Source organism: Narcine bancroftii, chromosome 2 (assembly GCF_036971445.1).
Source record: "Narcine bancroftii isolate sNarBan1 chromosome 2, sNarBan1.hap1, whole genome shotgun sequence".
Taxonomy (NCBI): domain Eukaryota; kingdom Metazoa; phylum Chordata; class Chondrichthyes; order Torpediniformes; family Narcinidae; genus Narcine; species Narcine bancroftii.
This window is the reverse complement of record NC_091470.1, coordinates 38114103-38142028: the sequence shown is the minus strand read 5'-3', so window position 1 is coordinate 38142028 and position 27926 is coordinate 38114103. Positions and strand designations below refer to the sequence as shown.

The following is a 27926-nucleotide window of genomic DNA, read 5'->3' as shown; positions in this document are numbered from 1 at the left end:
CGACTCCTGTCCCACCACAATCTCCTGCGGGCTTGGTTCCTCCTCCTCTTCGACACGTTTTCTTTCGTGCAGACACTCGGATTGCTCGTTTTAGACCCTCCCCCTCTCTGGGAAGCGATTTGCCGCAAGCGGCTCTGGCTTGGGGTCAGCCCACTCGGAGAAAGCGCTTGCCAAATAGACAGAGCCCCCCCTTCCCCCAGATGAGCTTCACCTTCAGGAAAATGCACGGGCGGTAAACAAAACTTGATGGTGCTATTTTGCTCGCTTCGATTGATCAGGCTTCGCACTTGGGACAGATGGCGAGTCGGGGCCAGAGCGCCGATAATAGAGGCGGGCGGTCGGGTCGGATTCTCATCAGCCTGGAGGATTTGGACTCGATGACCGATGATCTCAATTCGAACACTGTTCACCACGACGACGGGGAAGGAGAAAACGAACGTGACGACGGCGATGTCTACACATTCTGGAGGGACGTCGGCCGCTGTCACCAGGTGGATGTGCCGAGAGGTAAAGAGAGACGAAAACTTTCCGACATCCCTGTGTCGGTCGCTGCTTTCAAGCGCTTCTCCCTTTCTTCCCCACCAGGAACGGTTCAATTGTAAGATGCAGTCTTGCAAAGTTGGCATAATAACTGTTGTTTTGGATCCACTACTTGTTTCCCGTTGCTAATGGCTTTTTTTTAAAAAAAAGCTTCAACAGACGCCGAGTTCTTTAAAATTATGAAAGGGTTTGATCAGTGGAGATCGTTGGGAGATCACAAACCTGTAATCCTTATAACTTGTCTTTGCTCCAGCAATGAACAATGATGAGATGGTTGGACCACTGATACAGTGAAAGGAAACACTTGGAAAACAGTGCATCAGTTTTTCTGTCGACTGAACTAAAGCAGGGAACTCGCCTTCTGTATTATCATCATGGCCTGCTGTGCATTAAACCCAATAGAGACAACAGCCCCTCTGAATAAAATCAACTCACTTTAATAGTCAGTGTGAATGCAAGACGTTGTAAAATAATCCAACAAGCGATTGTTTAAAAATTCTAGCTTCAAATGAGAAACAAACTGCAGAAGCCACTTAAAAGTCAGTAATTTAAGACAGCTTACAAATGATCAACGTTCCACAATATTTTTATTTTTGCCTGTTTATTACATTTAGCAAAGTAAACACTGTTGAAATGAATACTCTTTTATCTTAGAAATGGAAGAACCAATCCAACAGATGACCACCAATCATTCTCAAGAGAGACAAGCGGTCCCATTCACATCATTGGGTCATAACACAAAGGTAACAGTAAACACATCATTGAAGAATCATTTTAAGGGGTGAGGTAAGAAGGGATAAGAAATAATTTTGCTTCAAGCCAGAGCATAATCCTACTGATTACTCATGCTCCACTGACACAGTACTAAGTGGGGATAGTTTAAAATTTCAAATCCACATTCAATACTTGAAGGGAGGAATTGTGTGTTTGTTTCAAAAATTAAAGAGAACAACAAATATCAGAACCAAAGAAAATAAAAAGTACAGAGGGGAGCAAAAAAGTCTGCAGACACAGTGATTGAAGTAAAATGCTGGAGAAACTCAGCAGGTCAAACAGAGTATTTTAAAGTTGCAACTAGTTTTTAAACAGAGTGGAAGATATAAAGTCACATATCAACGGTGTAAGATAGGACTGATTTACACCACATCTCACCTGTGCTCATTCTTCCCTACAGACACAATAACAGTGATTATTAATTAATTTCTCACAATAAAATAAAAATTGAAAACAGCTTTTTTCCCTGCAGGTGGCTTCTCAATATAATGAACTTGAAAACCATTTTTATACATTTTATGAATTTTCCCTCCAGATTGGATTAAAACAGTCTGTATGCATATTTAAAGAAATAGAAAGGCAGAAGTAGAAGACAAGAATAAAGGAAACAATGAGGCAAAAGCAAATTTGGGTGTGACGAAGGGTGGGTCAAAGCATGGAAAACCATATAAAAGCCAAAATGTCCAAATATGCACATTATTTGCTACTCCATGGATCAATTCAGGGCGCAAATCAAAATAACTATATATAACCTAATAGGCATGGCTGGAGGCTGATCAGAGTTATGAGCCGAATGTACAAGTCTATTCAACATTTAGTAAATTTTAAAAAAGGCCAATGGTGCTATTAAACATGGATTGGTATCATATGAGAAACAACCTTGGCAGATCATTAGGTAGAATTAGGATCAGTTTGGATGAAGTTTAAAAAAAACAACTGGCAGAAAACATTGATGGGAGTTATTTATGTGCCATCAAATCATACATATTTTGGGCAAGGCATGTCATATCAGATTAGACTTGTAGATAATGTTAATACAAATTTTAAAGACTAAGCAAGTTAAATTAATAAAGTTCAAGATAAATTTATGGAATGTGCAAGAAATGGTTTTCTGGAATTATAATTATTGAGTAACCAATTAGGGAAACCATATAAAGTTTTACAAAGCTAGATTTTGAAAATTTAATCAATGAGGCATTTTCAAAAGCGCGACCATTACATTATAAAATTAAAAGCAGCTTGAAATTAGGGTCTTGAATCTAAACAAAAAAAATATGAAGGCATGGAGTGAGTGGGCACATTTTCTGTGGTTGAGTAAGGAACTAAGTTAAAAACGGCATATCAATGGGACTAGCATTTAAAAGAAGGTGAATTGCAGAAAAACGTATACAACACACAAATTCTCTTAATTATAACACTGGAATCTCATCATCAGGAAACAATGCTAAGATCACCCACATATAAAAAATACCTTCTCCAAACTCTCTTTCTGATAAAATCAAACATTACAAAAAGGGAGCCAACTTTTTCTTTAAGCACACTTTTTTTTTATTGCCAATAGTTTTCCTGCTGATTAACAAATAATCTCCATCTGGGCTGCATTGGGAGCTCACACCAAGACACAAGAGCAACTTGTCCGTGAACTACTCTTTGCAGACGATGCCGCTTTAGTTGCCCATTCAGTGCCAGCTCTTCAGCGCTTGACGTCCTGTTTTGCGGAAACTACCAACATGTTTGGCCTAGAAGTCAGCTTGAAGAAAACTGAGGTCCTCCATCAGCCCATGACTACCAGCAACCCCCCACATCTCCATCGGGCACACAAAACTCAAAACGGTCAACCAGTTTACCTATCTCGGCTGCACCATTTCATCGGATGCAAGGATCGACAACGAGATAGACAATAGACTCGCCAAGGCAAATAGCGCCTTTGGAAGACTACACAAAAGAGTCTGGAAAAACAACCAACTGAAAAACCTCACAAAGATTAGCGTATACAGAGCCGTTGTCATACCCACACTCCTGTTCGGCTCCGAATCATGGGTCCTCTACTGGCATCACCTACGGCTCCTAGAATGCTTCCACCAGCGTTGTCTCCGCTCCATCCTCAACATTCATTGGAGCAACTTCATCCCTAACATCGAAATACTCGAGATGGCAGAGGCCGACAGCATCGAATCCACGCTGCTGAAGATCCAACTGAGCTGGGTAGGTCACGTCTCCAGAATGGAGGACCATCTCCTTCCCAAGATCGTGTTTATATGGCGAACTCTCCACTGGCCACCGTGACAGGGGTGCACCAAAGAAGAGGTACAAGGACTGCCTAAAGAAATCTCTTGGTGCCTGCCACATTGACCACCGCCAGTGGGCTGATATCGCCTCCAACCGTGCATCTTGGCGCCTCACAGTTCGGCAGGCAGCAACCTCCTTTGAAGAAGACCGCAGAGCCCACCTCACTGACAAAAGGCAAAGGAGGAAAAACCCAACACCCAACCCCAACCAACCAATTTTCCCCTGCAACCGCTGCAACCGTGTCTGCCTGTCCCGCATCGGACTTGTCAGCCACAAACGAGCCTGCAGCTGACGTGGACATTTACCCCTCCATAAATCTTCGTCTGCGAAGCCAAGCCAAAGAAAGAAAGATACTGGCTGGTAATAACTTGCATGACCCAACCCTAGTCTACTTTTTGCAAATCAGTTCCCTCGGGCTGTTGATGTAAAGATTTCACATTTCAGTATTTTTTTTTGGGGGGGGAGAAGGAAATATTTGTTTCCAACTTCCAGAAAACACAGTTTATGGAGATTTTTCAACAACTGAACCCTTGCGTAACCCGAGAATCCCCTGCATTCTTTCAAGGATCAGTACACCCAACAGGTTGACAGGAGTAATTATAGAAATTATTAAATGGATAGGTTGGAGAAATGAACTGTACAGTGAAAACTGCAGAGCACCCACGTGGAGAGGTCAATCACAAATTGAAAGAACAATATCCCAAATGCTTACAAGTCAATTTGTATAAACATTGATTTTTCTCTTTCAATTTTGGCAAAACCTGGTGTTCTCCTACCACACATACCTGTCCACTGAGTTTCTTCTCCCTCGGTTCACTTTATCTCATCCCCCTTTCTACCCACCTGCTTCTATCTGCACATCAACTTTACCCCTCATCTTGTTCCACCTATCACCTTCCATGTCTTCATCCTACCTCTCCCTCACGCTGCTACATGCAGGAAATCTTTCCTCACTCCTGATGCAGGGTCTCAAACTAAAACATCAACATACTTGTATTTGCAGGCAAAAAGTGTAAGCTGCTTGACCTACTAAGTTGTCTTTTTAAAACAAAGCTGCCACGAATAGCAGTAGATCTGTTATAAAAGGAGAATTTGTAAACAAGGAAAAAAAATCAAAATGCCAAGAAAATTAAACAAAATCACTTATTTTTAGAGACAAAAACAACAAAAAAAACTACAAGCCAAGGGTGAAGCAAGGATATTGAAGTAAATCAAGTTCACATTAGGCAAATATTAAAAGCACTACATTTCCCAGAATTCTACAAATTTTACCTTCAGATTGCAGGGGAACAAATGTGATCATGCCAAGAAAGGTGTGAGTGAATAAAAAAGGAATTATCTATCTCTTCGCCTGACGTCAATTATATAGAAAATGTTGAAAACTTTGATGAAGGATGTAATAACACCAGGGCAGCATTTTTAAAGTACTTTTTGAAAAGGAAAATGTTTCCATAAAATTGATAATGTGTCAAGGAGAACAAATAAGGAGAATCCACTGGATTTTAACCATATATGGCTTTTCAGAGGGCTTTCAATTCCAACTGGTTAGAAAATAATGGATTGGATGTAATCTATACTCATATGTACTGAGAACTGGTAATGACAGAAAGCAAAGAATGGGAATACATTGGTCTTTTTTCACATTGGCAGACTATGACGTGGAGTTACACAGGGTTCAATACTTGGGCTCCTGTGGTTTGTGATCTATTCTATTATCACCAACTTGTCTCAGGGGACAAAAATATATTTTCAAATTTGATAATAATCCAAAACTACGTTGGACAGGGAAGCTGTAGAGGCTTCAAGGCATGGCATATGAAATATTATGTGGAAAAACATGAGATCATCCAGTTGGGTACACAAAACTAAAGCATTTTTTAAATTGTACCCAAATGTTACATTTAAAGGGGAGAAAGGCACTAAAAGTTGGAGCAGGCAATTAGGAAGACAAATTTAATGTTGGCCTTTCTTTCTTATGAAAGGATTAAAGTACAGGAGTTTTTAAAAAATGTTTTTGTCTTGGAGAAACCACAACTGCAGTTTTTATCTACTTAACATGACTCAAGGTTGATGCAAGAGGGCAATAATCTCAGAATAAGGCATTTAGGACTGTGATGTGAGAAATTCCTTCACTAAGAGGGTGATAAATATTTGATGTTCCAACCCCACCCTAGATCCATGATAGCTCAGCTATCATGTTCATTCAAAATAAAAATCAGTAACCTTCTGGAAATTAAAGGAATGCAGGGTGATAGAGCAGAAAAAAAGAATTCTTGTAAAAAAAAATGAGTGTGATCTTGATGAATGGCAGAGCAGACACAAATGGCTTGCCTAATTCTTAGGTGATTATGTTTCTTAAACACCTCAACCCACATTGCCAGCACTGAATTAATGTTACCCATAAAAAGGCAAATGCAAAATATTTTGCAGCACAAATTTAGATGCCCATGAAAGCACCCTCCGTTAGCAGTGGATTATAATATTGCTAAATAGTTAACATCCATTTGATCCTTTTTGAAAGAAAATTCATTCGGGAGAGGACATTGCAAGCAAGTAATTTCACAACACAAGAAGGATCTACCCAGATTACACAAAATGAGATTATTGTTCTTTACACAAGTACAATGACCAAATGTAATAATATTCTTGTTTTCTAGATCTATACAAAACAAATGGTAAGATAAATAAACCAATGTGCCACAAGAGAAAAAAAAATATTTATATTCATAATTATAGTGAATTCTGTGATCCCAATAGATTTAATCTATTCATTGTTGGTGTAGCAGTTAGCGTAAAGCCTTTACAGTGCCAGCAATCAGGACTTGGGTTCAAATCCTGTGCTGACTGTAAGGAGTTTGTACGTCCTCCCCACGTCTGTGTGTGTTTTCCCTGGAGATTCCAATTTCCTCCCACTGTCCAAAACATACTGGGGGTGCAGGTTAATTGGATGCAAGTTGGGCAGCACAAACTCGTGGACCGAAATGGCCTATTACCATGCTGTATGTCTAAATTTATAAAAAGACACTAAAATTTCAGCCAAAGGCAATAATCGCACTGCAGTCCTGACAAATGTACATATGTACACAAATCAAAGGTGTTATTGTCAAGCAAATGAACATTAAATGACACTGTTCTCTCTCAAAACAATCATCTATTTGAGAAATCCCAAAAACAGAGTAAATAAAAAACAAGAAAAAAAGTACTAAGCACCTCATTTGATATTGTGAAGTGACATTACCCAAGGAGTCACACATTTAGTTCTTCCTTCGTCTATTTCTTGGTCCATTTAGTTGTCAACAAATAATTACTCAAAACTCCAATTGCATATAATTGCACAAATGCTATATACGTTTTACAATTCAAATTCAAAACCATTTCCAAGAAAAATGAATAAAATTTATCTACAACCTTTAAAAAAAGATTAACAATTTTATGTTTGCTGATAGTTCAATGATTACAAAATGATTTGAAATTAAAATGATTAAATAAGAACCCAGGGTGTCTATATATTTGGTAAATGAGAGACAAAAAAACCTTCGGACAACAATTTTCTTTGTTGGGGGGAGGGGAATCTTAATTATTTGTCAATGCTGAAAACTTAACTAAAAGACAAAATGCCAACTATTTTAACAATTTCCAATATATGAGTAAACAAAAAATACTTAACAGAAAAATAAATTCATTTTTCATTTTACCTTGACAGGCTGATGAAACACTGTTTGAAAAGCGTCAATATGAAAAAGCCAAATGGGCTTGTGTAACTCAGTACGAATCTCGCTATGAACAGAGCATCTGCATGGGATTTATGAAATTGATGAAATACATTTGTCAGCAAAACTCATCAGGTGATCCTAAGAAATTATAATTTACAGCCAAATAAAAAAGAGATAATTAAATTTCAATAACCTTTGCATATTTGGAATGCTTATTTCACTAATCTGTACCACTTTAATTTTCTTAACATTATGTATTAAGAAAAAAAAATTCCTAAAATGTATTGATTTTGGCAATCTGCAATGAAAATGCAAAATTATATTTAAGACCATAAGATACAAGAGCAGAAATGGGCTATTCAGCCCATCGAGTCAGCCATGCCATTTAATCACATCCTGGTCCATTTCCCCCTTCCACCACTTAGCCTCACTGCCCAGCCTTCTCCCCATAACCTTTTTGATGCTCTGGCTAAACAAGAAACTATCAATCTCTGCCTTAAATACATCCAATAACCTGGCCTCCACAACCACTTTTGGCAAGAAATTCCACAGATTTACCACGGTCTGGCTGAAGAAATTCCTATGCAGACATCTTTCAATCCTGAAGTTGTGTGCTCTTGTCCTAGGCTTTCCCACCATGAGAAACAACCTTTCTACATCTACTCTCCATGCCTTTCAACATTCAAAATGCTTCACTGAGATCCCCTCCTCGATTCTCCTAAATTCCAAAGGGTGTAGACCAAGAGCTGTCATATGGTAACCCTTTCATGCCCGGAATCATTCTTGTGAATTTCCTCTGAATCCTCTTCACCATCACCACATCCTTCCTTAAATGTGGAGCCCAAAACTGCTCACAATACTCAAGTAAGGTCTCACCAGTGCCTTACAAAGCCTCAACATTACATCATTTAGTGAATTTGGTCAAGTAGAGAGAGTAAACAATCCAAGGATTACCAATGGTATTTTGTTCACTTAATTTCAATTGGCTATATAGTTAAAGAGAAAATTAATCTCCATTAAAGTACATTTTTGAAGATATTTTGCTGTACTCGTTTTTAAAAAAAGGCCTTGAGTCTTTTTAAGTGTCTCAAATATTCTAAATAAAAAGGAAGAAGGAAAAAACATAGCTGAGATACATTGCCTATAAGATACCCATTACATACCTATCTTTACAGGACTCTACCTGGGATTGACATTACCCATTGTCACCATTGTGCACACTAACCAGAACAGATCAGATCTCCTGTCTGAAGTAACCACTGCTTACTACCTTCCTGCGCAATTCCAAGATCAGGTTCCACTCCCTTTTGATGCTGAAATTGTCATAGAAGAATGGCCTGCTCAAGTCGTTTACACAAGGCAAGTTTCTTGACAACATATTATACTTGAAAGCTCTGTCCACATTACAATCTATATTACATAAATATCAAAGCAAATATTTAACAAAAAGAACAAGATTTGAAAAGGTGTAACAATGCAATTTTGAATGACAAAAATATTTTTTAAACCAAAAATAGATTTATTCAATATAAATTTACAAAAGGAAAACCATTCAAAGTCTCTTCCCACTCTTAGTTTCATATCCATACATTTCCAGCACTGTCCATTGTTGCATTCATTTAGATGTACACCACTAGTGACCTCGTGCAAGGCATGGGTAAAGCAAATGCTCAGTCTTTCCCCACAATAGATGACCTGAGAACTTGAAGGTAGAGCCTTTAGGCGAGATAGAGGAAATTTAAAAAGAATCTGAGGGGCATGGGAAAGTTAGGGCAAAGAGCCTGTTTCGTGATACAAATCTCCATGCCTTTCAGCAACATTATGATTTTGTGAAGTGTTCCCAGTTGTTATAGAAAGACCTAATCGGAAATACATGCTTGGAGATAAATGTTTCCAAACAGAGCATAATTTATGCAGGTAACACGTCACAGAAAACTGGTAAATTTTTAAGGCCATTTCAGAGAGTCCAAAAGTTGAGATGTAAAGGCAGAGAAACTCCGCCAAGATGCACATCACCTACCTTTCTGAATGTGCAGAGGTTGTCTCCGAGCCACATATTCCAACCCCTCTCTGAGACGGATAATCTCCGCAGCGCAGCCCTCCGCTGATCAATCTGAATGTACAGCCACGCTAAGCGGCTGTTTAGGGATGGGCTGATGATGCCATCAGCCCATGACCCTTCCCCACTCACCCCTCTCCCTCCAAGTCAGGGGTGGCGGGGAGTTCTCGGGGCAGCGGGAACCATCAAGGCAGAGGGAGCCATCAGGGGACGGCCAGTGCAGGCTGAGTCAACCACACTGGGCTGCTTCAGCCTTCAGGGCTGCTCTCAGCGGCTCAAAATGTGGCAGAGCAATGACCTTCTTCCCTACCCATAATCTCCCATGCAGCTGGACCTATTCTGGGATCCATAGAGAGGCTTCAGATGCGTGGGGAATTATGGGTAGGGAAGACAGCCATCGCTCTGCCGTGTATTTATGACTGTTGGATCCAGAGGGCGCTATGAGGTGCCTCTGGACATGAATGGGCTGCTGTCTGAAAGGCAACTTCCCATTTTTCTATCCGCTCGATAGCCGGTCTCAAGGCGGAGGCCCGACATGAAATTACTTTTAGTTAGCTACATAATTTTCTTAAAAGTAAATTATTTTGTAGATCAAGCATTAAAATTATCATTCATGTCAGTCAAATTAGTCCAGCAGATAGGCAAAGATCCTACTCATTTAAATGCACTTCTTTGTACACATCTATCTGAACTAGAATATTAACCCTTTCTAGAAAAAGGATAAAATAGAAAATATCAATGGAGAACAAATTTAATCTGGGGAAAAAAGGAGGATCTGCACAGAAAAATTGAACAAGCTTAAGTATAGATGGAAGTAGTTAAACAAGGAAATCTTCAGTCGCTGGGGTCAAGGGTAATATACAACAGTGCTGAAGAAACTCAGAAGGTCATGCTACAACCATTGGAAGTAAAGGATAACCAATGTTTTGGGTTGAGCCCCTCTTCTAGGTGTGAGGAAAAAAAATTCAGTCAGGTGTCTGAATATCAAGGTGGGGGAGGGAGGGGGAAAAGTGGAAGAAAGAGGTGGGGAGGAGCACAGGCGAACAAGAGGTCATAGTGGATAAAGGTGGGAGGGCAGAAGAGAAAAAAGATGAGGTGATAGGGGTGGAAGATAGCTCTGATATGCTAGGAAAGGGGTGAGAAGATAGAAAAGAGGGATTGGGAAAAGAGAGACACTCAAAGGAGGGGGTTTAACAGAAATTGGAGAAGCCATCTGGTTGGAGAGTGTCCAGGCAGAATACAAGGTGTTTTTCCACCAGCACACAACAGACATGTGGGAATGGTGGGTGGATTTAAAATGGTTGGTTACAGGAAGGTACTTGCTATTACAGCAGACTGAGTGAAGGTGCTTTAATGAAATAATCTCCCAGTCTATGTCCAGTTTCACTGAAGTAGAAGATGCCACATCAGAAACACTGAATAACCCCTGCAGATTCACAAGTGCTGCTTCACCTGGAAGACCTTTTGGGGGCTCTAAATGGTCGTGAGGGAGGAGGTGTGGAAGGATGCAAGCATGGCATTTTTTGTAGTCACAGGGTTAGGTACCAAGGAGAGATGGAACTAGATGGGCAGGCACAAGTTAAATTAAACTCGGAGTATCTAAATGAGTAAGAAACAAGAAAAATAAAGTTATAAAAAAGAGTTATGTGAAAAAAGGAAATTCAGACATAATTGATTTTTTTTTAAATCAGTGAATTGAAAAATTACGAATGGTAATTTAAAAGAGGGTTTTCCACACAAAAATAAAAAGGGTTGAATAGCTAAATACAGAGAAAACACGGGGAGGGGGGTATTAAAAGCAACACCCAGAGCCCAAGGAAAGTTCCAAGAAAACTAATTACAGGTACTCCCCAACTTGCGACCTATGTGACTTATGTCCATCCACATTAACGACCATTTGATGTTGTATAAAAACTTCATTCCCTAATTCTCTTGTATGTCCTATATTTTAACTGTATTGTGTAGTATATTTGGATTTGGACTAGTGTGGGTTGTGTATTGGTTAATGGACAGAAAACTGTTGGAATACAGATGATTTTCTAATTGAATTGCCAGGATTAGAGAGTGTCCAGGGGGATTCTTGAGGTTTGTGGGGGGGATTGTTCACAATCCATTTCAATTATATATTCAATTTTTTTTTCTTTTTAAATATAAAATTTACGTGGTTTATGTTGTATTTGACAATCTACAATAGGGATACAGGGCAAGTAAGTGCCAAAATACCTTGTTAGTCGGCGTCCCGGGGTCCATCAGCTGGGTGCGGCCATCTTTATTCCTTTGTGCATGAGGTTCACATTTTGGAGTTTGGTTAGCACATTCGAGAGTTAAGGACGCAAATTCAATATCGTTAGGGTGCTTAACTCTCATGCACGCACCAAACTCCAAAACGCGAACCCACCACCCATGCGCACATGAATCAAAATGTGCCCCAGCCTATGGACCCCGGGATGCTGACTACAAGGCAAGTACTCAATTTCAACACGTCCATTCCAAGATACAACTGATCTTTTGGTCCGAATTATAGTCGTAAGTCGAGAGTACCTGTAGATCATTTCCACTAATGGATGCTGCCTGATCTGCTTTGTTCCTCTGGCAATTCTTTGTTAGCTCAAGATTACAGCATCTGCAACTTTAGTACTTCTCTTTTGAATATATAATTGAAATGGATTGTGAACAATCCCCCCTACAAACCTCAAGAATCCCCCTGGACACTCTCTAATCCTGGCAATTCAATTAGAAAATCATCTGTATTCCAACAGTTTTCTGTCCATTAACCAATACACAACCCACACTAGTCCAAATCCAAATATACTACACAATACAGTTAAAATATAGGACATACAAGAGAATTAGGGAATGAAGTTTTTATACAACATCAAATGGTGGCGCTGCTGTAACAGCAGCACTGCCACTGGTACAGACCCAGGGAGAGCAGGGAGCCAAGACATAGCGCTCCCACAGGGTCCAACCGCCCAGTCTGACTGCCATCAGCTCTGCACAGGCTTTAAACAGCCTGTAAATGGAGCCAATGAAGGTGATGGCAGCACCTATGATGAGCAGCAGCCATAAAGGGTTGCAGACTCCTGCAAAGCAGAAGACTGACACAGGGCACTAGAAAACAGGGAGACCACACTGTCTGCAAAGGAGAATCAGAAGAGATAACCCACTGGACGGTGACCATAGCAGCGGACCAGTGAGGGGGTCTGCTGTTGGTGATTTGAGGCAAGGAACCCACAAAGGCAGTGGGCTGCCAGCAACTGCAGTTGAGGAATTCACACCGGGCTGCGGACTGCTGGAGACTGGATGAAGGGGTACTAGGTATCGGAACTGGGATGTGCGAGGGTGCCAAGGGCGAAGAAGGGCTCCTGATCGTACCAGAGATTTGATCTGCAGCTCGGGCTGTTGATGATTTGGACTGGATTCGGTGTGGCTGTGGAGGCGCTGGAGATGAATTCATAGACATGGTGATTCTGAGGGCTCTCTCTTGTGCTTCTCCTTTTCTGACTGTAAAAGGCACTTCAGGCAATTTCTGCCTTAAGGCAGACGAAAACAAATTCCATGTAATGTTGCACTGCATTACATGACAATAAATTGGATCTTGAAAAATGTTAATCCCTAAATTTGTATACATTAATTGCTTAATTTTCAGAGTTTATTACTAGAAAGAGCAACACTGCAGATTAACCATACAAAGTGAGCAATAGAAATCACTCAATTTTCTTTCTTTGCAGATCCTTTAATGGCATCACTAATGAAGAATCAATTTTACGAGAGATAAACCAACTAGCAGAGTATCTAGACACTCCTGAGCTGTACCTGTTGGAGACATTTGTTGTAGCTGGTTACAACAATCCTACAGTTCCAAACCGTCGCAATGAAATCTGGTTTATTCAAAGGCCTTGAGTAAATAATTAATATTTGGCATAGACTTGTGCAGTAGTTTATTTTGTGTAAATGTGAATTGTTATGTGATGATATTATTTTATGTAAAAGCTTGCATCATTTAAAACCACTACATGAATGACTATTATGAGATGATCACAAGTTGATATTTAAAAATACAGATTAATGTAGAATTAAGTGGCATGGTAATTATTACAATTTCCATACTTCTAAAATGGAACTGGAAATACATTTGGGATGGTGTTGAGAACCTCTCTGTCTGTGCACCAGGAGCACACACACAAGCCCTTTGTAAACAACAGAAAGCACACACCACCTCAAATTACCCACCCATTTATATTGAGATTGCAGTTCCCATGTTCACTTTGAAATTTACAAAACTGAAAATGAAGCACAACTTTTTTCACTATAACAATGTTTCTGTTAAAAAACAAATTGTTATGAAATAGATTGCTCTTATATGGTAAACTATAGAAGCATGCAAGGAAATACAGTGATGGCTGCTTTCTTGCACAAGGAGATCGTAACTTTTACTTGTCAACCAACATCTCCTGTATCATTATTAGACTTTTTGAAAACTCTTTTCTTGAATAAAAAATATCAAATGTGATATTACTGACACTGCACAGCAGCATTTGTATATAGGAGTCAGATCAGATTCTCCTCATTTTTAATAATTTCTTATGTATCCTATTAAATCACACTACGCAGAAATTGTATGCAGCTGCATACATAGCTATCAACCAAAACTTCTGAGCCAGTCAATAACTTCAATTGCTAATGTGGCAAATTGGTTACACCTTCATTCAGATTTATGAATCAAAGCTCCTGGAGAAGCATTTCTTTTAGTGAAGCATTGTGCCAAAACTGATAGCCAAAAGACATGGTCAAAAGCTTTAAGATGTCTCTCCTTGAAGATGCCCGTGTAAGTTTTTGAAATGGGGAAAGGAGATAAGAAATTTGGGCCTGAACAAATCAGATGAAAACAGTCCAGACTGAGCGTGATTAAAGTCAGGAATTTGCAAGAGGACAGGAAGATTGAATAGTTGAGAAATGGTTAGGTCATGATCAACAAGTATTTTAAACTCAAGGTATTGCTGGGTTTCAGAAATCAAACAAAAATGTTTTTGTTGCTTTATTATGTCATGATGAATATTGATTATTGTTAAAAATTGAATCAATAATAATATGATAACATTTATATCTATGATTAAAATGATCTTTATGCAGCAGGTACGTGTGTTGTCAAAGTTTATAAAGCAAGATGAATAGTTGCAAAGAGGATAAATTGTGAACAGATAAGAAACATTTTGCTCATGAATTCAAGGATGAAAGTAAAATGTTTGATTGTATCTTCAGATTATTTCCTCAATTACTTCAAAATGATCAAAATACACATTGGGAATCCCAGATCGAGTAGTCAGATGCACATAAAGCTGAATCACCATTGTTTGGAATCATTAACACCAAATTCTACAATCACAATTGTTAAAAATGAAACGTATTCTTATTTAGTAAGAACTGGGCCATTGATATAACTATGCATTCTATTAAAAGATTTTGTAACTATTATCCAATTTGCACATCAAAAATAGCCATTTGGATAACAGATATTGTTTTAAAAAATTACATTACAAAGCCATAAACTCAAAAGCGAAGAGACTCACAGCCACCACGTTGGATGCATTCAACGACTGTTTTATTAAAATTCCGCGCACGTCCCTTTAAGGGCAGCGTGAGCTCAGCGGCGTCATAACAACTGCCATAACACTGGGCAGGAAACACGGGGCAAGGGAGAAGCTGACAGTGGGGCCTGTTCGCCACGAGAGAGTGTGCTGCCACACAACCCCCCCCAGAACCGGCTTACGCATCCCACCACTTGGGTGGACGGCCTCAGCGTTTGGGCTTGGCTGTTTGAACCGGTCATGAGAGGTCCAAGTGTGCTGCCTTTAGGCAGTCTACTGTGAACAGTTCATTTTTGCCCCCAATGTCTAATGTAAAAGTCTTGCTGGACCGCTGGAGGACTTTGTACAGGTCCTCGTATGGGTGGTCCAAAGGTGCAATGTGCAGCCCGCGCCGAACAAAAACAAATTCTGCCAAGTCCAGCTCTTTGGGAAGACAGGCCGGTCGGGCGCCATGATGCGTGGGAGTTGGGGGGAGGGGGGGGGGGCTAGCGAGGCGAGCTTGCTGCGGAGATCCACCAACAGGTTTGAGTGCTCGGTCATAGAGTCGGGTTCCGGGTTGAAGAACTCACCGGGCAACGAAAGTGGTGCGCCGTACACCAATTCTGCAGATGACGTCTGTAGATCCTCTTTGGGTGCTATTCTGATGCTGAGGAGGACCCAGGGTAGTTCATCTGCCCAAATGAAGCCTGTGAGGCGAGCCATGAGGGCTGACTTCAGGTGGTGATGAAATCTCTCCGCCAGACCATTTGCTTGGGGGTGATAGGGTGTGGTGTGATGGTGTTTGACCCCCAGAAGGTTCGCCAATTAAGTCCAGAGAGCGGAGGTTAACTGGGCACCTCTGTCGCTGGTGATGTACACCAGAACTCCGAACCTGGCGATCCAGTGGCTGACTAAATTCTTGGCGCATGTCTCGGCGGAAGCCTCATTGATGGTAATGGCTTCCGCTATCTCGTGGTCCAGTCGACTTCCATGAGCAGGAAGTGTGCCTCCCTGGACACCAGCAAAGGGCCCATGATGTCAACATGTATGTGTTGGAATCTCTTAACTGCCAGATCGAACTGCTGAATTGAGGCCTGCGTATGCTGGTGGACCTTAGAGGCCTGGTACTATGTGCAGCTCCTCACCATCTTGACCACCGCCTTTTGAGCCCATGCCAAACAAACTGCTCCGCCACCATACGCACCGATGCTTCACCAAGGGGTGTGCTAGATCGTGAACCATCCTGAAGGCCCGCAGGTGAACCATTGGAAACATCGACAACTGAATGTACTGGAGGTTGAGCCCCAAAATGGCGGGCCGGAGGGCCTGCATCTCCGCATCTTCCTTCTGCGCCTGCACCAGTTGGGTGTAATTGAGGGCGAGGGCAAGGGTGTTGATTGCCAGTCGGGAGAGCGTGTCCCCCACGACATTGTCTCTACCTTTCCTGTGCCGAATGTCGGGCCGACCATGGATTCTTGGCCATCGCGAGGGCCTGCGTGAGGGGCTTGTGGTTGGTGAACGCAGTGAATGGCCTGCCCTCCAGGAAGCATCAGAAGTGCTGGATGGCTAGGTACAGCGCCAGGAGCTCCCGGTTGAAAGTGCTGTACTTGAGTTCCGGTGGGCGAAGGTGGATAATAAAGGCCAGAGGGCGCCACAGTCTATCAACCCACTGTTCGAGTACACCCCCCACAGCCATGGCTGAGGCGTCCAATGAGAGCGTGGTGTGTGCCTCTGGGCGCGGGTGAACCAATAAGGTGGCGCTAACCAGTGTGTCCTTAGTTTCCGTGAAAGCGCCCTCTGCCTCTTCTGACCAGACCAGGACTTTGTCTTCAGAGGCGATCAATGAGAACAGCGGCCCCATGACGCAGGCACCGCCAGGGATGAAACGATGATAAACGTTCACCATACCTACGAATTCTTGCAGGCCCTTGAGGGTAGTGGGTTTGGGGAACTGCCACACAGCTATGACTTTTTCTGGTGCTGGGGCAGCTCCTGAATGACGTTCAGGCGTCGATAATCCCCACAGGGTCTCCAGCCTCCAGAGGATTTGTGGACCACGTGAAGAGGGGGATGCCCAGGGCTGTCCAAGCTGCGTACGGTACCCAACTCCTGCAGGCAAGAGAAATCCTCCTTAGCTAACTGCAGCTTTTCAGGCAGAAGACGTCGGGCCTTGGTGTGCAGTGGGAGGCCTTGTGTGGAGATATGGTGATAGACTCCGTCCTGGGGCAGGGCGGTGTTGAACTGCGGCTGCAGGATGAAGGGGAACTCGTCAAGTATGCTGGAATACTCGTCTCTGGGAGCGGTGATGGTGGCTATTTCGGGTTTGCAGGCGTCCAAGGCATCGAGGCAAACTGAGTGGAACATGCAGGCGTTCACCAGGCTTTTGCCCTTCATGTCTACCAATAGACCGTGCCCTCTGAGGAAATTGGCCCCCAACAGAGGAGGAATTTATCTTTCCCGATCTGGATTTGAGCCCTGCGGGTGCCGAAAGTTTTGATGGCAGAACCGTTGGCCGCCCGCGGGGTGGGACCACAAGCTCAGGTGTGGGTCTCAAGGGCAGTTAGAGGCAAGATGCTCAGCTCCGCTCCAGTGTCCACCAGGAAATGCCAGCCGGTGGATTTATCGGTTACGTGCAGGAGGCTGTTCACGTGGCCAGCCGTCGCAGCCATCAACAGCGGCTGGCCGAGTCATTTCCCTTGTAGGAACAAGGTTGCCTGCACTTACAAGCTTGTGCCCCCCCCAGGTGGGGTGGTACTCCTCTTGCTTGTGCTTGGGGGGGGGGGGGGGCTGCAGTCAGCTGGTTCCTGGACGGGTGACCTGGCTGAGGGCAGCTTCGTTCTCTCTCTTGGTGCGCCAGAGGATGTCCATTCGGGCCGCAACTCACCATGGGTCCATGAAGTCCTCATCCGCCAGCAGAAGCTGAATATCCTCAGGCATCTGCTCCAGGAAGATCTGGAGGAACAAGAAGCAGAGCTTGTGATCTTCCGCCAGCACCTCGTCCATGAGGGTCGATGGCATTCAGTCTCCCAGCCCGTCCAGATGCAGGAGTCTGAAGGCCCGCTGTTGTGGGGAGAGACCAAATGTGCCCAGGAGGAGGTTCTTGAGGACAGGGTAGTTACCCTCAGCTGGTGGGTTGTGGATGAGATCGTCCACCCTGGCCGAAGTCTCCTCATCCAGCATGCTCACGACGTGATAAAACATCATGGCATCTGCGGAAATCTTCCTGAGGCGAAACTGTGCCTTCGCCTGACCGAACCACGTACGTGGGTGATGGGTCCAGAAGGGGGGGCAGTTTGATAGCGACGGCTTTGATCTCGGCGGGATCCATGTTGTGGGACCAGAAAAATGTCTGGGCTCCTCGGGGTCAGCAATGTAGTGGTCGCTACAGCGAAGAGACTCACAGACACCATGTTGTATGCACTCAACAACTGTTTTATTCAAATCCCGCATGGCCACCACATGCACAGTGACATCATAATGGCTGCCCGAGGCGCGCGCTGGGCTGGAAACACGAGGCAAGGGAGAACCCCGGACAGTACCATCTTCTCATGGCTGCCCTGCCAAAAGTGGGGCCGGTTCGCCACAAGAGAATGCACCGCCACAAAAACAGACTTAAGTATAAGAAAATTGCATCAATTTTTACTCGTGACTATACTTCTGTAGAATAGAGTCCAGCTGCTGAAAAGTAAATTAGAAGCAGAAGCCCCTTTCACATTTGCAACCCACTAAAGTGACTGTTCAGTGCCCTGGGATAGGAATGGGGGTTGGCTTTTCACACTTGACCACTCCTAACTGGGACACTGAAGCTTTCACTCTGGCAAAGAGCCATCCCCGGGGTTAGGGGACGTCATGACGCATCAAGTGATGGTAAACCTGCCCTAAATCCTGATTAACGCATAATGAACAAAATTAATCAAGCATAATAACATAATCAAGCTTTATAATTAAACCCTTCAGCTCCTGTTGTTGTTGTGCCAACCTATATATACCTTTATAAGGGACCATGAGCAATAAATAGTAATAGCGGACAATTTTTAAACAGGGTGGGAAAGTTGGTAGCGCTATAGCGCTTAAATTTGTATAGCATGGGAAAGTTGGTACACTATCACGTACAATTTAAACAGCATGGGAAAGTTGGTAGCGCTATCATGTACAATTTATAAATACGGTGGAGAAAAAGCAACGGCGGACCAGAATTCCATGCGACATTTCATGATACATGGAGCATTTATAGAAGGGTTTCTCTGCTGCACGACATTCAGGGAAGTCAGGTCTGTCGATGCTTTTTTCCCCACACGGTCTTTATAAATTGTGCACGATAGCACTGTTTAAAAATTGTCCTCTATTGTTGTTTATCACTATTTATTTCCTCTCTCTCCCGCTGCGACTTTCCCATGGCAAACTTTACACCTTCATTTTAATCTTTTCTTCCTACACTCATGCAAAAACTCAGGTCATTTCAATCCCACAATCCCTTTCACACTTGCCTGATTGCAACGCCGGCGTCTGCAGACACCAGGGATTGTACTTGGGGTCGAAGCCGTCAATCCCCACGTGAGATGACGTCATCTGATGCCAGCATTGAGCTGATTTTGCTTTCACACTTGCCACTTTAAAGGCCGTTTGGCATTTGATTCCTGGGATCCCTTGCAAGTGTGAAAAGGGCTATAGAGAAAAACATTTTTCCAGCCAAGAATTGGAGAATATTCCCATCATCTCACGTATATAAAAAAAATCAGTGTCACTAGCAAGGCCCAATAGGCCTCACAGACTGATCAATGTCCCAGCTAACATACTTAAAGATTGTGGGACGATCAGGAAGTTTTGATTATGACACTGTAGGAACAGAAACCTATTTCCAAGTGTATCATGCAACCTGTAGTGAAACTTGAAGATGGTGATCTAATCCATCGTTTGTCTTTGATAATACAGCAGTAGAAATCATTGCAGACAAAGCATCACTAGAGGAACTCAGCAGGCCAGACACGCTCAGTATTCGTGTGTAGAAATGCTTCAGGTGGAATGTGTTCGACTAATACTTGCGAGGGTCAGGAAGTCGCGTGAGGATGCTCGGCTCATCCCTGCTAGAGTTTATATTGGTGAAATGATTCTCCACTGAAACATCAGATTCAGAAAGGTCTTCAATGTAAAAGATGTGTGTACTGATGGGAGAATCTGTCATCAGTATTTGCTGTTTAAAAATAAGTGGGTCACACATTCTGTGAATATCCTCAGGCATCTGCTCCAGGAAGATCTGGAGGAACAAGAAGCAGAGCTTGTGATCTTCCGCCAGCACCAGCATCTCGTCTTTCAGGGGATGTTGAGCATCAAGAAAATTCCTCCTCATGGGCCAGTGGGAAAATTATTGTTGAATATTTTTAAAGCAGAAGTAAATAGGTCCATAAAAGAGTGAAAAAATACAGCAGATAAATAGGAATAATAACACAAAAAATAGAAGGCTATGGCCTACTCCCTTCTCACCTCTTCTGTGTCAATTCCCAAAACTCACTCATCTCAAAAATGTTTTTACTGCCTCTTTAAATCCACCTATAGACAACAGACTCGCCAAGGCAAATAGCGCCTTTGGAAGACTACACAAAAGAGTCTGGAAAACAACCACCTGAAAAACCTCACAAAGATTAGCGTGTACAGAGCCGTCGTCATACCCACGCTCCTGTTCGGCTCCAAATCATGGGTCCTTTACCGGCATCACCTACGGCTCCTAGAACGCTTCCACCAGCGTTGTCTTCATTGGAGCGACTTCATCTCCAACATCGAAGTACTCGAGCTGGCAGAGTCCGCAAGCATCGAATCCACGCTGCTGAAGACACAACTGCGCTGGGTGGGTCATGTCTCCAGAATGGAGGACCATCGCCTTCCCAAGATCGTGTTCTATGGCGAGCTCTCCACTGGCCACCGAGACAGAGGTGCACCAAAGAAGAGGTACAAGGACTGCCTAAGGAAAACTCTTGGTGCCTGCCCCATTGACCATCGCCAGTGGGCTGATATCGCCTCCAACCGTGCATCTTGGCGCCTCACAGTTCGGCGGGCAGCAACCTCCTTGGAAGAAGACCGCAGAGCCCACCTCACTGTCAAAAGACAAAGGAGGAAAAACCCAACACCCAACCCACCAATTTTCCCTTGCAACCGCTGCAACCGTGTCTGCCTGTCCCGCTTCGAACTTGTCAGCCACAAACGAGCCTGCAGCTGACGTGGAATTTACCCCTCCATGAATCTTCGTCTGCGAAGCCAAGCCAAAGAAATCCACCTAATAATTTAGCCTCTATATTCCACTGGCATGTAGAATTCTAGAGATGCACCACCCCCTGAAAGATATTCCCTTGCAGCTCAGTTTTAAATATGTTACTCCTCAATCTTGTAACTTGTGCATGAATCTCTCATTAGTGAAAACATGATGAAATGGTCAGTCAATGCTTCAGGAGGAATACGTTCGACTAATACTTGCAAGGGTCAGGAAGTCGCGTGAGGATGCTCGGCTCATCCCTGCTAGAGTTTATATTGACCCTGTCATGCTTACCCAGGATCTTAAAATTTTCAATAATTCATGCCTCATTTTCCTAAATCCAAATAATATGCATCTAATTTCTTTAAATAAATCAGATTAGCCATAATCTTATTAAATGGCACTAAAAGGTTGTGGTTTGTGCTTCTAATTTGTATGTTCACAAGTGAATGATTGCTTGGCAAGGTACAACATAGGCCACGAATACATTGCAGCCCTTGAATATTGTTTGGTAAAGGCAGCAAATGCTTAAGTTTGTGGAATGGTAGCAGATCAAACAAGTTCACTCATCCTGGATGAGTAACATCACCAGCATTTCAGGTTTAAGATCCTTAGAGCTGGGTAGGTCAAAAGAAAGTTGTTAATATGCAAGAATAGTTGGAACGAGAACATAGAAAAAACACAAGTTGCAAAATGCAGATGAGCATGTCCTCCATTTCTAGAGGGGAAAAAAAGAGCAAAGAAAAACAGATAAGTTTTTCCACAGATTATGGCTCACTTCAAAAATCTTTATTTCTGGTGTCAATTGCCCATCTGTGATGTTGGCTTATTTGATTTTTTAAACATTTTTCCCCCACCTCTGAGAAGGTATGTCCTGATTTATCTGCAGGACACTTCTTCCTGCTCTGCATTTTGCAATTCCTACATTCTCGTCTATATTCTCACTCAGAAAATGCTCCTGATCACTCACTGAACGTTATTTTCAGTTTATCTCCACCCTCACCAAGATTTTATCTTTCAGAAATATCCCATTCTCCACCCTCCCTGCAGCTTAAGTCTGGAGAAGCTGTGATTATAGTCAAAAACACTGAAATGCTGGAGAAACTCAGCCAGTCTTGCAGTGTCCGACGTTTCAGTGCTGAGCCCTTCCTCAAGGTATTAGTGAAAAAAGGCACACCTGAATTATAGGCTGGGGAAAAGAAAGGAGGAAAAATGGGAGGGGAGAGGAGTACAGAACAACAGGCAAAAGGTGTTAACTGGATAAGTAGAGGTGAGAAATGATTTTGGCCCTGTGAAAGGAGATAAACAGACAGCTAGAGAAAAGGAGACAGGAGGCTCTTTTAAACTGCAGCACCTGGGTAGTCCTCCTGGGACCCAGGTGCTGTTACTGGGACAAAGGTGCTGGAAGCACCTTTTAACTGCAGGAGGAAAATCGACCTGGTGATTTAAGGGGGATCCCGCCCCCACGATGATGCAGTAAGTGACATGTCATGTACTCACAGGAGCTATTGGTAAGTCTCCCTCGCTGTCCCACCGGCCATCAGTCGCCACCCCCTTACTGTTAGTCACCACCCACCATCACCACCCCCCATCAATCAACACCCACATCATCAATCGTGCATCCTCTCCCCTTAACAACTTCCCTCTACCACGAGCGTTGAGTCGTCACTGCGAAATGGAGTGGCGTTCTCAGCAGCAGCTGTTCAAAGCTCCTCCAGTCTCTCCCCCACCAATCGCAGCAGTGACCTTGCTCTTCCCCCCATTCCCCCCCAACCCGGCAGCAACCTCTCTTTCTCTCCCCCCTCCTCCCTCCCAATCGCAGCAGTGACCCCTTTCTTCCCCCCAATCTCAGCAAGCGCTGACATCACAGGAGTAACCAGGTCGGCCATTTTTCTGTTTAAGTTTAACTTGGTTCCCTGACTACTTCTAGGCTCTTTTAAACTGCAGCACCTGGGTAGCCCTCCTGGGACCTAGGTGCGATTACTGGGGCATAGGTGCTGGTAGCACGTTTTAAGCTGCTGTTTAATCAAAAGGTTTAATGGGCATTAGAGGGTGTTAACATAAACAAAGAGGCATAATCTATTGATAATATAAGAGCTGTGGGATACATACAGTAGGGTCAAAACATGCCAATGAAGAAAGAAAAACAGCCAATAATATCTAAGAACAGTAAAGCCAGTTCTGATACAGACAGAAAGCCAATGACCTCAAAGTGAAGAATTCTCCATTGTGGTTGGAATATTGCAACATGCCCAGATGGAAGACAATGTTTTGTTCCTCACAATTTCTCCTCCAACACATTTTCTTGAGATATAAAGGTATAGCTATGAGAACTGGCAGGAGCCCAAAAATATCCATTTACGGGTTATGTCAAACAATCTGTGTTTGAGTCCTACTCAGACTCATACCTTCAGCTCTTTTCTCAAGCATTTAATGACTGCACTGGTACTCAAAAGATGAACATTTCATTACTTTTGGTGACAATTCCCATCTTCACATGGTCCATCTCAACTCTTATGTTCCTTAACTGCTCTCTTTTCTCCATCTCAGGATATGAACTAGCCATCAATTACACGGCTACAGAGTCGTACAGTTATCTTGACTCTTCCCTCCCCCCCACCCCAACCCTCGCTCTGTATAAATCTCATTCCATTCTTCCAGTCATCTTGAGAAGTCTCCTTTTAATTAGACTTTACACACAAGTTGCTCTGAAACAATTTCTTTCTTTCCCTTCCGCTATAATGGATTGAGCTTTGACCATAATTCATCTACTTCCTTGTGGATAGAACAAGGAAATGTTCCAGAGTCATGTTATTTTCTTTCATTCCACCAGGTGCTGAATTCAATGAATTCCTCCCCTTCCCTTTCAAAATTTCAAAGGACCATTCTTTTCGTGACTTTGATCTGCTCTCTGTCCCCACCAAACACACTTCTTCTTACTGCACTTAGCCATGCCAACACACAAAATTCAACAACTGTCCTTTCATCCTTTCCCTTCCACCATCCAAAGAACCATGTGATCTTTCCAGGTGAAGAAGCAATTCAGTTGCATATTTTTCCAATCCAGAGAGCTGCGTTCAGTACTTGCAATATCACCTCCTCTACATTAGAGGAACTAAATGCAGATTGAGTGATTGTTTTACAGAGACCATACTTAATCAACAGGAGTTGCCTGCCATTTTAATTATCCATTCCATTCCTCCTTCCCCCCCCCCCCCCCCCACCCCCAAACCAGTCAATCTGTGGCTTTCTGCATTTTACAATTAGCACAATGCAAGCTTGAGGAACATCACTTCATCTGGCACACTGCAACCTTCTGGTTTTTAAAATCAACTTTTCTGTCTATAATCAGAACTGGCCATTTCTGCTGCAAGATGTATGACAGATCCAGTTATTCCTATCTCCAGCCAAATATTCTGAGCATATTCCACAGCCCTTTTATTAGCAATGCATTACCCTGCTTTGTCTGCATTTTCACCCTCTAACACCAAAACTCAAATCAGATCTTCCTTCAGTCTCCAATGTTCCTGAGAAAATAATCCAACCATGTCCAACTTATTTTTGTAGCTAATACTCTCTAATCCAGTCATATCCTGGGAAGCTTGTCTATATAATCTGCAGCAACCTAAATATTTTCTACAAAACTGAAATTATGCAGTACATGTTTTTTTTACTGCGCTATTCACTTGTGTTGCCACCATCAGGAAGCTTTTGGATGAAGGTATTCTCTCAGTACAATTGGGTAGAGAACCAGGGTTTAAACCCAGCAACCAAGGAATAGCGATGCATTTCCAAGCAAGATGTAGTTTCACTTGAAAAGATACTTGCAACTGGTAACGTTCCCCTGCACCTGACGCCCTGGGCACTTTTCATCAATGTTGCGGAGGAGGTATCAGAGTACCCTGAATGAGCAACAGCGGGGCATTTTATGGATGGCACACAGCCATGAGTGTGGAGAGAGGATAAATATCAAGTAGACTGCTGCCCTGGATGGTAATAACTTTCTTGATAGCTGTTGGATCCAGGGGAAGTGGATGATATTCCAACACATTATGGAAAGTTTTTGGAATGTTGGAAGGCATGTCACTCATTGCAAGATCCCCAGCCCCAGTCCTGCTCTTGTAGTCACAGCATTTTTATGGCTAATAATGGTAATTTCCACGATATTAATTGTGGAGGATGTCAAAAGTTAGTTGCCCATTCAGAGCCAGCTCTTCAGCGCTTGACGTCCTGCTTTGCGGAAACTGCCAAAATGTTTGGCCTGGAAGTCAGCCTGAAGAAAACTGAGGTCCTCCATCAGCCAGCTCCCCACCATGACTACCAGCCCCCCCACATCTCCATCGGGCACACAAAACTCAAAACGGTCAACCAGTTTACCTATCTCGGCTGCACCATTTCATCAGATGCAAGGATCGACAATGAGATAGACAACAGACTCGCCAAGGCAAATAGCGCCTTTGGAAGACTACACAAAAGAGTCTGGAAAAACAACCAACTGAAAAACCTCACAAAGATAAGCGTATACAGAGCCGTTGTCATACCCACACTCCTGTTCGGCTCCGAATCATGGGTCCTCTACCGGCACCACCTACGGCTACTAGAACGCTTCCACCAGCGTTGTCTCCGCTCCATCCTCAACATCCATTGGAGCGCTTTCATCCCTAACGTCGAAGTACTCGAGATGGCAGAGGTCGACAGCATCGAGTCCACGCTGCTGAAGATCCAGCTGCGCTGGATGGGTCACGTCTCCAGAATGGAGGTCCATCGCCTTCCCAAGATCGTGTTATATGGCGAGCTCTCCACTGGCCACCGTGACAGAGGTGCACCAAAGAAAATGTACAAGGACTGCCTAAAGAAATCTCTTGGTGCCTGCCACATTGACCACCGCCAGTGGGCTGATAACGCCTCAAACCGTGCATCTTGGCGCCTCACAGTTTGGCGGGCAGCAACCTCCTTTGAAGAAGACCGCAGAGCCCACCTCACTGACAAAAGGCAAAGGAGGAAAAACCCAACACCCAACCCCAACCAACCAATTTTCCCCTGCAACCGCTGCAACCGTGTCTGCCTGTCCTGCATCGGACTTGTCAGCCACAAACGAGCCTGCAGCTGACGTGGACTTTTTACCCCCTCCATAAATCTTCGTCCGCGAAGCCAAGCCAAAGAAAGAAGAAGAAATTGTGGAGGATGTCAAAAGTTATACCACTGAACTTTGCAATTAATTGCCATATCTTTTAGCTGCAAAAGATAGGAAATAAAACCTCAACTTGAAATACATTTTCTATTTCAAAAATTTGAAAATTATGCAACGAGACCTAGGTGTCACTGTGCACCAGTCATTGAAAGTGGGCATGCAGGTACAGCAGGCAGTGAAGAAAGCAAACGGTATGTTGGCATTCATAGCAAGAGGATTCGAGTATAGGAGCAGAGAGGTTGTACAGGGCCTTGATGAGACCATACCTGGAGTATTGTGTACAGTTTTGGACATCTTATTCAAGGAAAAACATCCTTGCCATAGAGGGAGTGCAAAGAAGGTTCACTAGATTGATGCCAGGACTTGCATATGAAGAAAGGCTGGATCAACTAGGTTTGTACTCACTGGAATTTAGAAGATTGAGGTGGGATTTTATAGAAACGCATAAAATTCTTAAGGGATTGGACAGGCTAGATGCAGGAAGGTTATTCCCAATGTTGGGGAATTTAAGAATAAGGGGCAAGTCTTTTAGGACTGAGTTGAGAAAAAAAAGTTTCTCTCAGAGTGTTGAATCTGTGGAATTCTTTGCCACAGGAAGTAGTTGAAGCCGGTTCCTTATCTATATTTAAGAGGGAGTTAGACTTGGCCCTTGTGGCTAAGGAGATCAGGGGGTATAGGGAGAAGGCAGGTACTGGGTACTGAGTAGATGATCAGCCATGATCGAAATGAATGGTGGTGTAGGCTTGAAAGGGCCAAATGGCCTACTCCTACACCTATTTTCTATGTTTCTATGTAACAGCAAAATCTTATTATCATGAATTTTACTGTTCAGCTAAGATTACACTCTAGCCAAATAATGAACAACTTTCACTGAGAATACTCACCTGAAGGTATAAAGACTGGATAGCAATCAGATCAGACCCCAAAGGAACAATGAATTTCTCAACATGTCGTTGGTATGAATAGGGCTGAACATCTATTGAATCTTCAGCCCTCACCTCCAGGCGTGCAATCATCAGGTTTGAAATGACTTGCTGTACAGCCTATCACAAGAGAAAGTTACATGATATGAGCATACCAATAGCAACAAAAAGCTGCTTTGCACTTCAACTTCCCAAAATATCTTCCAAATTGCATCTTAATCATCTGTGGTTTCTAACATCAGGTCTTGATCCTCACAACCCAGTAAGGATTGTGATTGATTAGTAAAGACTATAAATTTAATCTCATTGTTCCACATCTTCCAGCCATGTGGGAGCTCTTCTTAGAAAGTTGTGGTGTTTAAGTCTCACTCCAAACTAATAACAGATCAATTTAGTATTGAATATTTTCCATTATTACAGATGTAATCTTTCAGATAAAATAATAAATTGAAACTTTGCCTGCTCATTAAACTCCCATAAAACAGTCATGATAGAGGACAGGAAGCTCTTCTATATTCTAGCAAATATCTTTCCATGAACATCAATCCTAGAACAAATTAGTTGCAACTTTACAGACCCACACCATGCCCAGAGCATTTCACAATCTACATAGAAGTCCAAAAATC

The 27926-nt window shown here is 43.0% G+C and overlaps 2 protein-coding genes across 7 annotated transcripts in view; one reads left to right on the top strand and one right to left on the bottom strand.

The window, feature by feature from the left end:
- The window catches only part of fancm (FA complementation group M), a 108466-nt gene that overhangs the window by 64196 nt on the left and 16344 nt on the right, over positions 1-27926 (bottom strand). For all 6 annotated transcript variants that reach the window (XM_069916355.1, XM_069916356.1, XM_069916357.1 and 3 more), the window contains exon 4: positions 27262-27420. In XM_069916355.1, coding sequence (XP_069772456.1) covers positions 27262-27420 — 159 coding nt within the window. The remainder of the gene's footprint in view (positions 1-27261; positions 27421-27926) is intronic.
- On the top strand, positions 49-14455 carry soul3 (heme-binding protein soul3). Its single transcript, XM_069916366.1, has 5 exons — positions 49-507; positions 1195-1283; positions 7307-7448; positions 8492-8675; positions 13107-14455. The coding sequence occupies exons 1-5, from the start codon at positions 297-299 to the stop codon at positions 13276-13278; spliced, it is 798 nt and encodes a 265-aa protein (XP_069772467.1). The 5' UTR covers positions 49-296; the 3' UTR covers positions 13279-14455.

Excerpts from the sequence above, each read along its gene's own strand:
- soul3 (XM_069916366.1), top strand. The coding sequence starts at position 297 with ATGGCGAGTCGGGGCCAGAGCGCCGATAATAGAGGCGGGCGGTCGGGT. Across the intron at positions 1,284-7,306 it reads CATTGGGTCATAACACAAAG|GCTGATGAAACACTGTTTGA; the intron begins GTAACAGTAAAC and ends TTACCTTGACAG. Across the intron at positions 8,676-13,106 it reads GCTCAAGTCGTTTACACAAG|ATCCTTTAATGGCATCACTA; the intron begins GCAAGTTTCTTG and ends CTTTCTTTGCAG.